This window comes from Carassius carassius, chromosome 34 (assembly GCF_963082965.1).
Source record: "Carassius carassius chromosome 34, fCarCar2.1, whole genome shotgun sequence".
Lineage (NCBI taxonomy): Eukaryota > Metazoa > Chordata > Actinopteri > Cypriniformes > Cyprinidae > Carassius > Carassius carassius.
Window position 1 is genome coordinate 9029205 of NC_081788.1, and position 16821 is coordinate 9046025.

General features: G+C 36.7%; 1 protein-coding gene across 2 annotated transcripts in view; it reads left to right on the forward strand.

The window, feature by feature from the left end:
- Positions 1-16821, forward strand: part of LOC132115443 (proprotein convertase subtilisin/kexin type 5-like) — a 48143-nt gene that overhangs the window by 23052 nt on the left and 8270 nt on the right. Inside the window, exons 11-27 of one of the 2 annotated variants that reach the window (XM_059523925.1) lie at positions 18-135; positions 224-412; positions 581-717; positions 1538-1663; positions 1732-1831; positions 3470-3663; positions 3751-3835; positions 5269-5372; positions 6805-6943; positions 7027-7142; positions 12270-12372; positions 12480-12616; positions 12705-12905; positions 14113-14181; positions 16160-16202; positions 16300-16442; positions 16549-16749. In XM_059523925.1, the coding sequence (XP_059379908.1) occupies positions 18-135; positions 224-412; positions 581-717; positions 1538-1663; positions 1732-1831; positions 3470-3663; positions 3751-3835; positions 5269-5372; positions 6805-6943; positions 7027-7142; positions 12270-12372; positions 12480-12616; positions 12705-12905; positions 14113-14181; positions 16160-16202; positions 16300-16442; positions 16549-16749 (2205 nt within the window). Of the gene's footprint in view, positions 1-17; positions 136-223; positions 413-580; positions 718-1537; positions 1664-1731; positions 1832-3469; positions 3664-3750; positions 3836-5268; positions 5373-6804; positions 6944-7026; positions 7143-8466; positions 8794-12269; positions 12373-12479; positions 12617-12704; positions 12906-14112; positions 14182-16159; positions 16203-16299; positions 16443-16548; positions 16750-16821 lie in introns of those variants that run through there. The other variant, XM_059523927.1, reaches the window with a different exon arrangement.

Sequence of the window (16821 nt, forward strand, 5' to 3'; positions counted from 1 at the left end):
TGTAAATCTTCTTCCAGTCAGTCACTTGTATGGCTTTGGGCTGATGGACGCGGAGGCCATGGTGAAAGAGGCAGAGTGCTGGAAACAGGTTCCCCCACAACACATCTGTGTGGAGAATGCTGATAAACAAATCCGGTATATGCTATAGCTCTTAAACACGCCACAGTACGTCACATTTATAATGTCATATGAGTCATAGTAAATGTATATTTGTTTCCCGTAGAACCATCCGCTCAGAGCATGTCGTTCGTTCGGTGTACAAGGCAACAGGCTGCACCGATAATGCAAACCATCATGTTATTTATCTGGAGCATGTGGTCGTACGTATAACAATTACACACCCGCGGCGAGGAGACCTGTCAATCAACCTAACGTCACCATCAGGGACAAAGTCACAGCTGCTCGCCAACAGGTACAGTGCACAGACCACTCACTACACTACTCTACTTTGGTAGAATTACTCCATATTGTGGTTTGTTCTTTCTGCTGAATTTCAGTGGAAGAATTCCCAGATTTCCAATGAATTGGTCCAGTATTTTTTTAAGTGCATTGGTGTAGCATCTGTTTATTGTTACTGCAGGCTTTTTGATCACTCAATGGAGGGCTTTAAGAACTGGGAATTCATGACAACTCATTGCTGGGGAGAGAAAGCTGCTGGAGACTGGATACTAGAGATCTATGACTCTCCTTCCCAACTCAGGAGCCAGAAAGCACCAGGTACTTTCTCCAAGTAAAACACACTTCCTGTTCCTTCAGCCATTCCTTCACGTTTGATACACCACACGGTCTTACACAGAGGCGATTTGACAAATGCATATAAACTTAGGCTGTGTGGTTTATTCCGCTATTAAAAACTACCACAGTGCCAACCTTTACTGCGGTGATTACATTGATTACAGTTGAACAGTTCAGGTAGTGTGACCTGAAATATAACTGATGTTTGAGATTCAGGTTTGATACATTTTTTTTTTGGTCAAAATTTTCAATCGTCCATTAACCGTAAGACAGCCAGAATATCGAACTGGATTGACGTCTATTTCTCCTGTTAGGTCAAATACAAAATATGTAGTTTTAATGATATAATATCTAGTTTTAATGGAAAAACCATGTTGCTTTTATGACATATGCTGTTATTACAAGAAAATACATCATTTATTGAGCCATAATCTCATTATTTTTAAAGAACATTATTTTAATGACATGGCATCTCGTTATTACGATAAAATGTGTAATAAAAAAAAAACATCTAATTGCTATGACAAAATTGAGAGGATATATATATATATATATATATATATATATATAATATATATAATGAATTACTATAAAAACTATAAAAAAAATTATACTAATTGTAAATTATTTATATTGAGTCTATTAGCAGTCTTATCTCATTTTATAAGTCTTTGTTTAGTTTAAGTACTGATATTGACATACTTGTGAATAACCTCTTCCAATTGGGAAGGCAGAGAAATATTAGCTCTGTAAATGAGGGTTTGATTTCATTGCACACCGACTGACTTGTTATTCATTCCAGGCAAGCTGAAAGAGTGGTCTCTGGTACTTTATGGCACCTCTGTGCATCCGTACTCATTCCGCAGTGAAAAGCCTCGCTCTCTGGCGGAGCCGCAGCCTGATGACGAGTACACTGAGGAGTATGTGGGTAAGTAATTATACTATGGATCTCAGTGTATCTGGGGAGTCTGCTCATCTTCTGTTTCCTCACATAAGGCTTGTGTCACCCTGAGTGTGAGAACGGCTGTGAGGGTCCAGGACCCCAGCAGTGCATCACTTGCCTCCACTACTTCCTCAAGTTCAAGAACAACACCAGGTACACAGCTTTTCACAACATCACTACACACTTTTTTAAAATGCTTTTTTAAAAATGTTGGTACTTGGTTCAATAACGTAATGCCCACTTTTTGTTTTCTGGATTCATTAAAAGTTATCTCAGCGTAGAACAAGTGAGCAGACATTTGCATGAAACAAAAATATAACATGAAATGATATCACTTATCCATGCAGACCCTCATGACTGTAGGTCTCTTAAAATATCAGATTATTTCACATTTTTATGACATGGTTAGTTCAGGTTGAACTAGAATTAATTAACTTATTTGTGAAAATGCCATTTGTAAAAAAAAAAAAATAATAATAATTTAGAAACCTATATTTAATCATTGTTTATTTATGTAATAAGATGAGTAATAAGATATTTTTAGTCATTCAATTTGAACTTTTTATATGAAAATCTAATTTGTTTTTAAAACATACACTAATGTTAAAAAGTTTAGAGGCAGTAAAATTTTTACATTTCAATAATTATTTTATTTAGCAAAGATGCATCATCGTAAGTGATAGTTATAATGTTTACCATTTAAAATGTTACAAAAGATTTCCATTTCAAAGAAATTCTGTTCTTTTGATTGGTGATTTTTGAGTTGGATTACTGTTTCTACAAAAAAAAAAAAAACACGTGTTCAACATTGATGATGATAAGAAATCTAATCATCATATTAGAATGATTTCTGAAGGATCATGTGACTCTGAAGGCTGGAGTAATGATGCTGAAAATACAGATATGCATCACAGGTATAAATTATATTTTAATATATATTCAAATAGAAAGCTTATTTTAAATTGTGACAATATTTCACAATATTACTGTTTTTATCATTTTTTTGTTTTTTTTTGGATCAAATAAATGTGAAAAGAGAATCTCGCCGACCCCCAAAATTTTTTGAATTGTAGTGTATGAAAGCAGCATGAATACATGAGGACATTTCTAAGACCTGGGCGCATGTGTCATTGACCCACTTCCATTTTCTGTGAAACTCAAATCAGTATTAAATGTCCATGTTTTCATTTGTTTGGTATGTAGCCTTATAATGAACCGGCTGTACATCCAGTCAGTCATTGCAAAATAAACTCCCTAGCTACAGAGCGATACAATACCCCAACATGAAGCATGTGCATTGCGTAACATAATTAGAGCTACTAAAGAATTGAGAAAGTTTTTAATACATTTCCAGAATGTTGTGTATGTATTACTGAAAGTACTCTTTTTATTAGTGAAAATAATATTACTTGGGAGTCAAAAGATTAATTAACTCCAAAGCACATGCTGACAACAGCTGTGTGTCTGTGTGCCCCTGCTAACATCTCACATCTATCCAGACACTCTCTCTGTGTGTGTGTGTGTGTGTGTGTGTGTGTGTGTGTGTGTGTGTGTGTGTGTGTGTGTGTGTGTGTGTGTGTGCGCGCGCACGTGTCATGATTACATTTATAGAGTTTGTGTTCTCCGGCATATCCCAGGTTACACAAGCCACGCTCACATCTGGAGCTGATGGCTTTCTCAGAATCTGACTTTTGCCTTTGTTTCCTGGTGAAAGTCTTTCCTCACGGCTGCCAGATGTTGGTTTTTCTGGTCTCATGAGGCTCTTCCTGTCTGTGTCTGTCTGTCTCTCAGGATGTGTGTACCCGAGTGTCCGACTGGGTTTTTCCAGGACGATAAGAAGCGCTGTAAGAAGTGCTCTCCGCTGTGCGAGACCTGCATGGGCAGCCGCAGTGATCAGTGTTCGACCTGCCGCTCGGGTCTGTATCTCGTGGAGGGAGGAAACAACTGCGTCAGCTCCTGTCCTGACGGCTTCTACCTGGACCTGGGCAAGTCACACTTCATCTCGCTCCAAAAAAACCCCACATAGTGATTGGCTATTGAATTTGAGACCTCATGTGGCTGTTCTCTCACAGACTTCACCATGTGCCGGAAATGCAGAGAGAACTGCCAGAAATGCACGTCTGCAAACATCTGCACAGAATGTCAGACTGGTCTCAGGTAATTCAGCTCACTGCAAATACAGTACTCCACCTCCTACATGGTATTTTTAGAGCCAGTATATGAAATATAGTCAGAAGCTTGGCCTAAAACGTTCCTATGATCTACATTGAGAGCTGTCAGAATGAAGCCACGCTGGCTAAACGCTGAATTATCACTGGAAACATCCTGTTACACACATCGTAGCTCTTGAGTTGAGTTGAGTTTAGATGTATGTTGAAATACTGTCTCTAGTGAGCGGGTTTGCTCGGGCTTTTCCTACTCCTCTCTGACGTTAGATAAAGAGGGAGAGAGAGAGTGGTGGAAAAACAGAGAGAGAAAAGACAAACAGGTCATGGCACAAAATCTGGCGTAATGCGCAGCAGCTGTTCTGTGAATGGTTTTGAAATATTCTCTGAATATACGTAAAGGTTTTTTCACCCACTCATCTGGACTTTAATCCGTCGTTGTTGATCTTTTTAGACTTGTTTAGACTACAGAAGGTATGAAGAAGGATGGCAGGGCTAGAGTGCAGATGAGATGCATTTTTCTGCCCGCAGTTTCTCTCTGTTTAAGGTTGCAATTACAGTCTTTGTAATTATTAATTTGACTTGTCATTCATTGCTCTTTTCGGGGGAAACTTAGTAGTCTACTGCATGAGTTTAGAAGGTGGGACTTCCCTCTGAGAGAAAAAAAAACGAACTAACACAATTTTATAAAAATTGTGATTAAAAAAACAGCAGATCTACAATATTGCACACCAACCATTCTGAGAGGTATATACTCGCATATTATTTTATCAAATATTTATTTTGCATCATAATGAATATGTTCATTTACCCACATGAAATTCCATAATAAGGTTTTTTACATGTTGATTCAATAAAGTTTATAATAAATTTGCATAAATTCTGTTAGCTGTTAAAGTTTTCTTTATTATTATTATTATTATTATTTTAATCACAAATAGCAGTTACTACACATTAAAATATTTTAGAGCTTAATATAACTAGATAAAATACTTTACATTAATACTTTAAATACATTAATATTTAATTATGTAAATATTAAGTATTTAATATTTAATATTTTATTGCTTTTGTCTTATTAAAAAATGAAGTCATCTTATGGCCCTGTGGGAAGTTTTGCTGAGGCTCCCAGTGGGTCCCGGGCCCTCGTGTGAGAGACAATGGCTAAATGTTTAGTTTTTACCTGCTCCTGCTGTCATCATTTTTATTATTTTGCACAACAATGATAATATTATTTTTCATGAGTTTTTACTTCGTAAATTTACTATCCTTTTTTCGCTTATATGCTTTTGATGCTCATCTCACAGTTTTAAAACAGTGACGTGAAACATGAGTGTGTAAGAAAGTGTGTTGTGGCTCAGTCTCAGCGTTGAACCCCTTTGAATAATTCCTCTTTCTTGGCTCCTGTCTGTCTTTTCCCTCTAGTCTACAGGGGAATAAGTGTCAGCTGAGCTGTGAACCTGGCACCTATTATAATGGGCACCGACGAGCATGTGAAAAGTGCCACTTGACTTGTGCCACCTGTGCAGGTACGCACTTTACTATAGTACTTTATTTTCCATTTAGGTTTGCAGTAGGCTTTGATCATGATCTTTGGCTTAAAATCAATTTATAAAATATAACTTCCAGTAGTTGTTTTTTTGATTGGCTACTCTGTTCTTTTTTTTTCTTCTAAAAATGTCAAGAGAATATAACCATCCCAGGCATAAAAAAGATGCAGAGTATGATGTCATTTTGAAGTTCTAGACTTAACAAGACTGTGAAGTGCCTTCTGAGACTATTGCATCAAAGCTGTTCTCTCCAGTGTCCAGAAATTGCAACAAATTACTAAGGCTTCGCAGAACAACCAATGCTTACAGTTGAGGTCAAAAGTTTACATACACCTTGCAGAATCTGCTAAATGTTAAGTATTTTACCAAAATACAAGGGATCGTGCAAAATGCATGTCATTTTTTTTATTTTCTTTATACTGAACTGAATAAGATTCAGATTAAATAGATTAAGTTTCAAATAAAAGGTGTTTTCAAATAGTCCACAAAAGAAAATAATAGTGCAAGGTGTATGTAATCTTTTGACCTCAGCTGTAGCTGCTGAATATAGTTTATGCAGCACAATTACTGTTGCTAGCTCAGAATCTGCCCTAGATTTTAACAACAGTTGATGTTTGCACACGTGTACACTTATGATGATCACATTTGTTCAAACTCTTTATTGCAATGACACACTTCCAATTGTCAAACAATTACTCGTCACAAAAAGCCTTTCTTGTTCAAGTCATCAGGGCGAATTAAAGTTCTTCTTGGATGTGTAATAGTTTGATAATTACAGAAAACTGTATTTAAAACTTTATCTCATAATTGACTTAGTAGCTCATAATTTTGAGTTGTCAGTTTTAGTCTTATTTTTGACTTGTTCCTTTAAGCTTTAACCCATAATCGCGACTTAGTATGTCATAATTTAGATTTATGTCAATTTTTGTCATAATTTCAACTTTATCTCATAATTGTGACTTGTCAGTTTTTGTCATAATTTTGACTTTTCTATTTTAACTTTGTCATACTAAGTCAGAATTATGATAGTTTTGAGTTATGCTAGTGTTATGTCATCATTTTGACATTGTCATTTTCAACTTTATCTCATAATTTTAAATGAGTATCTCATACTGATTATGTTTGTATATGGCAGAAATGGGCTTCCATACATTTGTCAACAGCTCAGACAATCAATTATTTTTGGTATCAGCTCCCATTTGTAATGATATGTGCCTTTTAAGATTAGTTTCCCTACAAGCGATAAGTTATTTGTGTTTTTGTAACTCATTCGCTATTCCCAGTGGCTTCCAAGCATTCTCAGAGGAAGGCCTTTCAGGAAGAACTTCTCTAAGTGTGTACATTCCAAAGTGCATTTCAAATTAATTGCAGTCTGGCTTTTGGGGAACATGATGGTATTCCCTGTGCACAGGAACTGGCATGGAAGCGTGTAATGAGTGCGCTCCGGGCTATTACTTTGAGGACTGGCGCTGCGTCTCCAGCTGCAGTGTGGGATATTACTTGGCAGAACAAACAACAGACAACGGAGATGTCCAGAAGTTTTGTCAAAAGTCAGTATGTCACTGCTAAGCATGGCATCTGAGTGTTTACGTTTAAAGCAGTAATGACGGTCACGTCTGTGATCTGCCTGCAGGTGTGACCCCAACTGCTACGCCTGCGCCGGGCCGGGGGACAGGAACTGCAGCACCTGCGTGAGCGGCTACAACCTGGAAAACGGCGTGTGTGTCGTCAGCACCATCTGCAAAGATGGTGAGTACTGTTGATGCAGCCATGCTAGCTTTTTGTTTGCTCCTTATTGCAGTGTTTTCTTTTCTTTCCAGATTCTGATCTGATTCCTTTGTGCTACTAAATATAGTAGATTTTGCATGGGGTAGAATCATGGTCTGTTTATTTATTTTTTCTGATATTGCTTTTTTGGAAAAATGTGTCCAGGTCACATTTCACCCCAAAATAAAAAGAAAACTATATTTCACAAATACGTTTTTGTTTCTTTTCAAAATTTCCACAAGCAAGTACATTAACCTCCAATTCTTATTACTTTGTATTTAATTAGTTTACCAAGTTTGGAATCAGTACAATCTTTTTTTTTTAAGGAAGTCTCTTATGCTTATCAAGGATGCATTTATTTGAACAGAAAAAACGTAATATTGTGAAATATTATTAGTTTAAAAGAACTAAAAGTTCTATAGAAAACAGTTGTGCCACCTTATATTTTTGTGAAAACCGTGAAAAAAAATTCAGGATTTTTGAATTAATTCGAAAGCATTTATTTTGAAATATTTGAAAGATGTTTACAATATTACAAAATATATTCTATCATGTTTGATCAATTTAATGCATCCACGGGGAATAAAAGCATTAATTTCTTGCATTGATTCCCCTGAATTTTTGAACCGTAATATAATTGCCATAATTCTCAGTAGTGATTCTCATTATATCTTGATTATTGTAATATATATATATTTTTATATTTTTTAAAGGAACAACAAAGAATACACTGAATCATGATGTTTAAATTCATTGAAATGTATATAAAAAAGGAAGTAATCTAGAAAATATTATAAAAAATATTTTTTTTTAGAAAACTTTGCTCTGATTTTGTGGTGAGATGTGCTCAAATATTTCAGGCTAATTTATTTTCAAAGAATGCTTGTGAATTTGGCAAACCATTTATATTTATATTTTTATATATATATTTATTATAATTTATTATTTTTATTATTATTTATTATAATATAATTTTTTTTTTTAAAAATTTACGGTGGAGCGTATTGTCAAATACAAAGTTACACTGTCAACCTGTGACACTGTAAAAATGATTTTTTTTTATCACTTTCTAAATGTATGTTCTCCTTTTCTTCCTGATGATCTTTCCTTCAAATCTTTTCATCCTGGATTCCAATCGCACCTGGATATCCTCCTCCGTCGAACAATCAACTGGATTATAAAAAATACAAATAAAAACCAACATTTGCCCGTCATCTCTCACTGTGACCTGATCTGCATCATTTCCTGTCCGCCGCCCATCTGTGTGCTGTCTCTCTGCTCTTTCCTCTTCCTGCTCTCTGGAAAGCAAATGAAGAATCATGGGCGGAGGGAAGTTTCTGTGTGCTAGTGAAAAAGAACAATCTGTGCCAGAGGAAGGTTCTGCAGCAGCTGTGCTGTAGAACATGTTCTCAAAAGGGCTGAAGGAACTTTTCCGGCCCCACTTGCCGTTCTGCTAATTTATATTCCAGTCAGGAACCTCAAATATGGGACTACATCGTGAGGTTTCCCGATGCCAGAACTACAACAAACCTACCTTTATCTCTGTGTGTCTGAGTGTGTGTGTGTGTGTGAGTGTGTCGACAGAAGCTGTCAGGGTGGTGCGACCGGGATCAGTAATAAACAGCAAATCATACATGTCAGTATTTTGTGACCAAAGCATGGATGCCAAATTTTTGTACCTTTTTCTCCGTTTTGGGTCCGAGAGAAGAATTTGGAGCGACATGCTAAGCGTTGAAGCGGCGGTTCTGTATTTTACCGCAGTTTCACGCATGATGATGATGATGACAACAATGATCAAAGCCAGTTTGTGCATATTCTGAAATAAAGCGCACTCAGAGAACCTCTACGATTTGCAGCAAAGACCTCTGTCTGAACCATAGCACAGGTTCATCCACTGACCTTCATGACCGCAGTCAAATCAATAGCTGACTCTGGAGGTACAAGGTACAAGAAGTACTTCCTGAAGCGATAAGTATTGTACTACCACTAACGACCTGCCGTTTTGCCTCGCAATGAGATGAATGTCGTCAGGTGGTCTCACTGTTCTGACATTCTTCACCTCAGGCTCATATTTCATACTTGTTTTGCGTGCGTGCATGAACCTAAATGTAAGTTAGTGAGCCCTGAAGAATCATTGACTGGGCTGGAGTACAGGTTTTATTCATGGTAGCTGAACATATTATTTGATATGATCAGGCCTTTGTGATATATTTGTTAAATAAATCCTTAAACATGCATTTTTATATCTCACCACTTCAAAAAAACAACTCCAAAATTGTAATCCTAAATGATTTGTGAAATAAGGAACTTTAAAGTGTGTGTCAGGGTAGATCAGGGTCAACAGCCTGACATAAATGCGTTTAGTGTTACGATGGTTTCATGTGTCGGGTTGTGCACCGCAGCATCCCTTTCAGATGCTTTCCCCATAACTATTTATAATTTATTAATTCATTATGGAAATGAAAAGTTGAACTGCTCCGTTTTTAATTGACTTGGCCACCTCAAATAGTTCATTATTCCAGGTCTTTATGAAAGTAAAAAGTTTGTGATTCACATACTTAACTGGTGCTATTGACATAATGGAGGTATTCAAGACTGTTTTTGAATTCACATTTGTGAAAAGGATTTGTGAATTCAAATCAAGTCTAGATTTTTATTTGATCATATTTGCCCATGTTAACTGTATGTCCCTATTGCAGTATCTTGGGAAACGAAAAAAATAAAATACTCTAGGGGAGTATGTAACATTTTACTGAAGGTCAGGAACGAGGTGAAATGTTTAATTCTACTAATAGTACTACACCCCACAAAATAGACTTCTGCATTCATTGAGGACATGTTTGACCAATCCACTTTTGCGCAATGTTAAGGGGATTTCTATGTCTTTTATTTATGAATGATGTGGTTTAAGATGACGTAGCCTTTTATTTATGAAAAAGATTTATAAATGGACCATGGATGGGATTGTCCAACCACTTCATGCTACTTGTGTGTTCATGACACACACACACACAAAAGTTGTTGTATGATTGTACGTTTTCTGTTGAACTTTATTCAAGGTTACGTAACTAATGTAATATAGGATTACGAGAATGTTCAGATGTTTTACATTTACTCTGTTCTGGCAACGTTGTTTCTTAATGTATATATGTATTTTTATCACTATTAATCTTAAATATATTTTGCACCCACATTCAACTGAAATAAGGGAAATGGATTCTAAACGTTTTCTAAAATTATTTTATATTTCTTTTTTTAGCCAACCGCCATGAACCGTTAGTCTAGATGATGAAGATGTGTTGTAGTCAGGGCCAAGAAAACGATTTTATCATGTAGAGAAGAATGGACGAAACGAATGGTTTACTGATCTTTTTATTAATGAACTTTAAAATAAAAAAGAAGTGAGAAGCAGCGCTCACATTTTCATCATAATTATCTATGCTCGTTTATTTTGCCTTTTAAGAAGAGTTAAATTCTAGCGCTGAACTGGTGTGAGAATGGTTCAACCTCTCCTTGTTTTCTTTACAAAAGCCCCTTTTTGTTTCGAAGAGAACAATTCGGCATTTGAGCGAGAGAAAATCAACTCAAATGTGCAGTGGTCACACTAACTTTAAAAGAGACAATATCTGCGCAGCCCCTTGTTCTGACCTGTGGCCGTTTCCTTTAGAACGAACATTTCTAAAATAGTTGCAGCTCCCACACAACCAATGATGAATAACATAATAAAGCCATTATTACTGACACATGCTGTTTTACATCTTACTGTCCTGTGTCAAATATCAAAGTGATTAAGCATTTTAGCAGTTGAGAAAACTCCTTTAACTGACACTGGATTCGGACCAGTGTTTCTTTAAGTCTAGTGATTGATGTCTCAGTTACGGTCACATAGGGTCATGCGGGTTTGCTTCGGGACTGTCAGAATTGAGTGAATGGAGTGTATCAGAGCGTAAGCCTGAGGTCATCTGAAGGGTCAGTCGGCCATAGACGTCCAGCTCACCCTAAAGGAAATCTCACAAATGCATTGCTTAGCCTGGGGTTAAAGGTTAGCTAGATGTATTTAGCTCTTCCCACATTCCCATAGCATCACTTTGGGATAGTTTTGATCAATTTTGGTCCTACTTAGAGAGTGAAAAAAAACAAAAAAAAACAAATATATATGTATGTATGTATGTATGTATATGAGGCTTGGTTAAAGTGACTCGACTCGACTTTTTTTTTTTTTTTGCATCTATACAAAATCACTTTTTTTAAATTCAGCTTTCAGTTCTTTTTTTCTAAGGCCTGCTGATTGAATGAGAGCATTCTTCATGAGCTTTCTTGCTTCTTTTGAGAGTGATTCATGAATCCTGCATGTTCATGGCCTTTGAATTGTCCACAATCATAAACGTCAGCTGGTCAGTTCTTCAACCAGAAGCCTTTTTTTATTAATGCTGAAGCTGAACAGGTAAGCACCTTGATTTCCATCTCCTTTGTGTGTGTGTGTGTTCTTTCATGTATTTGTTTAATCTACTTGTTGTCTGTTTGCTTGTTTTGTTTTTCTTGTTTCGTTTGTTTGTTCGTATGTATATTTTGTTTGTTTGTTTGCACGTATTTGTTTAATCTGCTTTTTGTTGGTTTGCTTGTTTTGTTTTCTTTTTGTTTGCTTTTCTTTTTTGTATGGCTGTTTTGTTTGCTTTTTTACGTGTATTTGTTTAATCTGCTTGTTTTGTTTGCTTGTTTCATCTGCTGTTTGTATATTTTGTTTCATTTGCTTGTTTTGTTAGCTTGTTTGATTTTCTTTTGTGTATTTTATAATTTCCTTGTTTCTTTGCTTGTTGCATCTGCTTGCTTGGATGTGTTTTTGTTTGCTTGCATGCTGAATGTTTACTTGTTTTGTTTGTTTATTTATATTTATTTAGCTTGTTTACCACCTTGTTTGTTTTACTTAATTGTTTGTATTTTCCTACTTTTTTCTAACTGCCTTCAGGGAAATTTGAGTTATTTCTGATGCTACATGCATAAATATACCAATATAATGAACGATACCTACACTAGATGAAGTGGGATATTCTAGTTATGGATATTGATGTAGCTTATGTGTTATCTGTATTTTTTTTTTTTTTTTGTCAGGGGAGTATTTAAGCAAAGCTGAAAAATGTGCACTGTGTTCCTCAACCTGCTCGAAGTGCACTGGACCCAAGAGTAAAGACTGCATCAGCTGCCCTTACACCAGGTGAAGTGTGAACAAATCACTTGTTTCTCACAGCGCCACAGTCAAAGTCACAGTGAGACCAGATATGCACTGTGTGGGGAGAGATTTCAGTTTTTATTCTTTGGCAGGCTTTTTGATAATGGGACATGCGTGATCCATTGTGATCTTGGGAAGTATGAAAGGGATGGACAGTGTCATCTTTGCCACCACACATGCCTCGAATGTACTGATTCGGCGCCTGACAAATGTACTCGCTGTAGCAAAGGTAACCTCATCATCATCATGACTGCCTCCCATAAGAGAAAAATACAAAATCTTAATGTAATTCTTTCTCTGTTTCTGATTTCACACAGATAGGTTCGGAGTGGAGCGGTACCTCTTTGAAGGGGAGTGTCGTGAAAGCTGTCCTAAGGGCTATTCCCATTCCTCGAAGGGAACATGTGATCCCTGCCCCCCAAACTGCACTGTGTGCACTTCATCAGGCCACTGTCTCTACTGCACCCCGTCCTACTACCCCAAAGACGGGACATGTGCCAAACTGGAGTGTGCAGTGGGTCAGTTGCATCATAACTGTTCTAGAATGTTTTTCCATGTTTCTTTTTTATGATGTTAACACTCTTTTTGGAATGTGAGTGAGGTTTATTTGAAAATTCTTCTGAAAATCAAATTAGTGGTTGAGCTGTAGGCCCAGTGTTAAAATCACATCGTCATTGCCAAAATGCTAATTTGCCAGTATTTTTCACCATAATGTTTCCAATGGATGAATCTCACAAAACCTGCCAAGAAATGACTATACAATATTTGTGATATATGATGTATAATGTGTTTATACATCGTGATGGCATTTGCCGTGCTGCTTTTTTGCATCAACAAACAATAAAAAAGGATAAAAGAATGTTAAAACTGTAATATTGCGAAATATTAAATATTAAAATGTAAAAAATATACAATTTAATTAAAATGTATAATTTAAACACGTTTTCTAATTGAATATATTTTAAAATTAAATTTATTCCTGTGATGCAAAGCTGAATTTTCAGCATCATTACTCCAGTCTTATTATCAATGTTGTAAACAGTTGTGCCGATTAATATTAATGTGACAGTAGAAATATTAGTAGTAACAGTAAAACACATTAAATGTATATTTTGATAAAGTAAAATACTTACAGGAAGTGAAAAGGGGGTAATGTACTCAATTGACATGAAAATAATGTGGCAACATGCTAATGCGCCTTAAAGTAGAAGAAAATGTTCTTTTTATCTTTTGATCTTGCAGTGCAGTTTGACAAGGACATGTTTTCATGAGATTTCAAGTTCTCTTCTCTCGTTCTGTGTACGGTGCTAGAGTGCTTTAGCCTATGTTTATCTGTAAATCTAACTCTATGGATGTTGTTTGGCTTCTCACGACACCCACTGCTGTTTATCTAATCTTCTTCACAAATTGTTATCACAGTCAAAGATGAGCTGAGCATGGAGGAAGAGCTTGTCTGCAGAAGTCAGACTGAAGTAGCACCAGAAATGAGACAGTGGGGGAACAGAAATTCTTATCATTAGTGGCAGACATGTATAAACGGATCCTGTGCTCTTTCCTCCAGGGCTCCCACACACTCTGTCTGTTAGACTCATGCACACTCTTATTATACATGCTAATACAGTCATTATCTAGTTTTTATGCACATCTGTATCATGCATTTTCTTTTTCCATGTTAGCGACAGTATTAAAGTACTGACTCCTGGTGCGATGCTTGTTCTTCTGTAGGTGAAGTCGTCGACCTTGATCATGAAGACTGTGTTCCCTGTGAGGAGGGCTGTCAGCGTTGCTTCTCTGGTCAGTATATCATTATTTGGATCCATGTGAACACAACAAGCATTGCTCTTAAAGAAATTAAATGCATCATGTCTTAAGCAAAAACCATCCTTTGCGTAAAGTCTTGAAAACGTCCAATTTAATAGTCTCTTTATCGTTAGCAGGGGCTAAATTTGTAATTAAACCCAGAAATAAAGTTTTAGCATTTAGAAAATTTTATTCACATGCACTATTTTGCACTATTTTCCGTGCTTGTGTTATTAACCCTATAAAGCCTGCGCTTTCACTCTTTAACCCTGTATTTTGATACACAAATTTCTAAAGCTTCGAAATTATCAACATGATCAAAACTTTGCTGAAAACCTTTTGCACACAATCCACTGTTGTCTGACTGATGAGGTTATATATTTTAAGCAAGTAAATGGCATTTTAGTGTAATTTTAAAAACATCCCCCTTCGGGTTGTGGTTCATGGTGTTTTTGTTTGTGGTAAAATCCTTATTTTACCATGTACCACGTACCACGTACCATGTACCATGTACCACGACTAACCTCAAGGGAAGTCGTGGCCTAATGGTTAGAGAGTCGGACTCCCAATCGAAAGGTTGTGAGTTCGAGTCCCGGGCCGGCAGGAATTGTGGGTGGGGGGAGTGCATGTACAGTTCTCTCTCCACCCTCAATACCACGACTTAGGTGTCCTTGAGCAAGGCATCGAACCCCCAACTGCTTCCCGGGCGCCGCTGCATAAATGGCTGCCCACTGCTCCGGGTGTGTGTGTGTGTGTGTTCACTGCTCTGTGTGTGTGCATTTCGGATGGGTTAAATGCAGAGCACAAATTCCGAGTATGGGTCACCATACTTGGCTGAATGTCACTTCACTTTTTTTATTTTATTTTAAATTGTCAGTAATACTAAATGACTAACACCTACTGGACTTGAGTAACTTGATTGGTTTACTTGATTATATTTCTTTGAAAAATCATGTTCAAATGTATCAGATATAATGCATCAGGGTTTTTTTTATTTTATTTTTTTTAACTTTAACAATTAAGTGTTTTTCCTCCTTGAGTGTGAACTTCATGTTCTGTCTATATCATACTATATGAGCCATAAAATCCTGATCAAATATGATACTGAAAAAAAAATCTTGTATTTCATGTCAGGGTTTACATGTGTAATTCTTACTTTTTGCTCGGATTATTAGGTTTATAGTTTATTACAAAATTTTAAATTACAAAATAGAAGCTTTTGACTATTGTTTTTGTGATTTGGACCCGTTCCTGCTCTAGACGCACCAGTGATTTCTGTATGTGTCGTGTGTAGGCTACTACTGAACAAATGATAGGTTGTGTGTCTCACCTCAGCTTCCAGTATCTTGTTCATCTGTTGTAATTCTCGTAATTAGAGCATGTCTGACTGTATCTCAAACTGTAGCAGGCTGCCTGCATAGGTTGCACTTAAAGACAGTATTATTTGACATCATGGCTCAAAATCATGTGCAAAATGCTGTCTAGATGAGTCAGTGTGTCAAGATTAAAGTTATAAAGGCACAGATGTGTCTAACATATCAGCCCGCAGCTTTACAGCCCATTTAAATCAGATAAACTAATAAAGTTAACATCTTTCCTTAAACAAAAAGATTTGGAAAACACAAAATCATAATCTAATTTATTTCTCTGCAGCAGCTCAGGCAGATAAACAAGAAACGTTTTTTTTTTCTCATGCAGGCGAAACGCATTGAGTCAAACCAAAAAAACTAAAAGTAGTTGATTTGTATAAATTCATAAGGCAATTTAGTATTAACACAGCAGTATTACATTATTGTTTTGCATTTTGAGCTCCAGTAAACTGTGTGAAATGCAGAAATGTCGTCCTCTGCTGGTCGACATAATATTGCAGGAAAAAAAACCATTTCCAGTCAAGTTTCTAAATCATTAGTAATTTAAACGAGTGTGTTATAATAATCAGAAGAGTGTTTTAACAGTATGTCTTTTCTCTTAGAGAGTCCAGAGAATTGCTTGGTTTGTTTACCGGACTATTATCAGTAAGTCTGTCTCATGTTTTCTGACCTGCTGACTTCATGAGTAGTTATAATCCATGTGCTAATGGTGTAAAGATTAAGAGATGGGGTATTTCCACAGGCTGAAATCGAGCTGTCACAAGCTCTGCCCTGAGAGGACGTTTGAGGACAGGTTTCTAATGAGGTGTTCTCGATGTGACGGTCACTGCGAGTCCTGCAATGCCTCTGAATGTTACCTGTGTGAGGAAGGCTTCTTCCTGTCAGGTCAGATCATCTCACACATGCCAGTCTGTGTCAACATTCAGGTCATCTTACTGAAGCCTGCACCTGCCCAAATATCTGTCTGTTTACTGAAATCATGTTGCTGCAGATGGAAAGTGTGTAGAAACCTGTAAGGAGGGATTCTATGGTGACGTGAAGCAGGAGTGTGAGCCGTGTCACCGCACGTGTCGATCATGTGGCGGTCCGGACAATAACGACTGTGATTCCTGTGAAGATGACATGTTTCTAGACAAGGGTCAATGCATCAGCAAGAGCGAGATCAAGTGTCCCGACGGAAAATTCCTAAACGGTACGAAACGTATTTACTATAACTTGTGTTATATTGAGTTTAAAGACACTGGAAGTCTTTTTAAATAAGCGT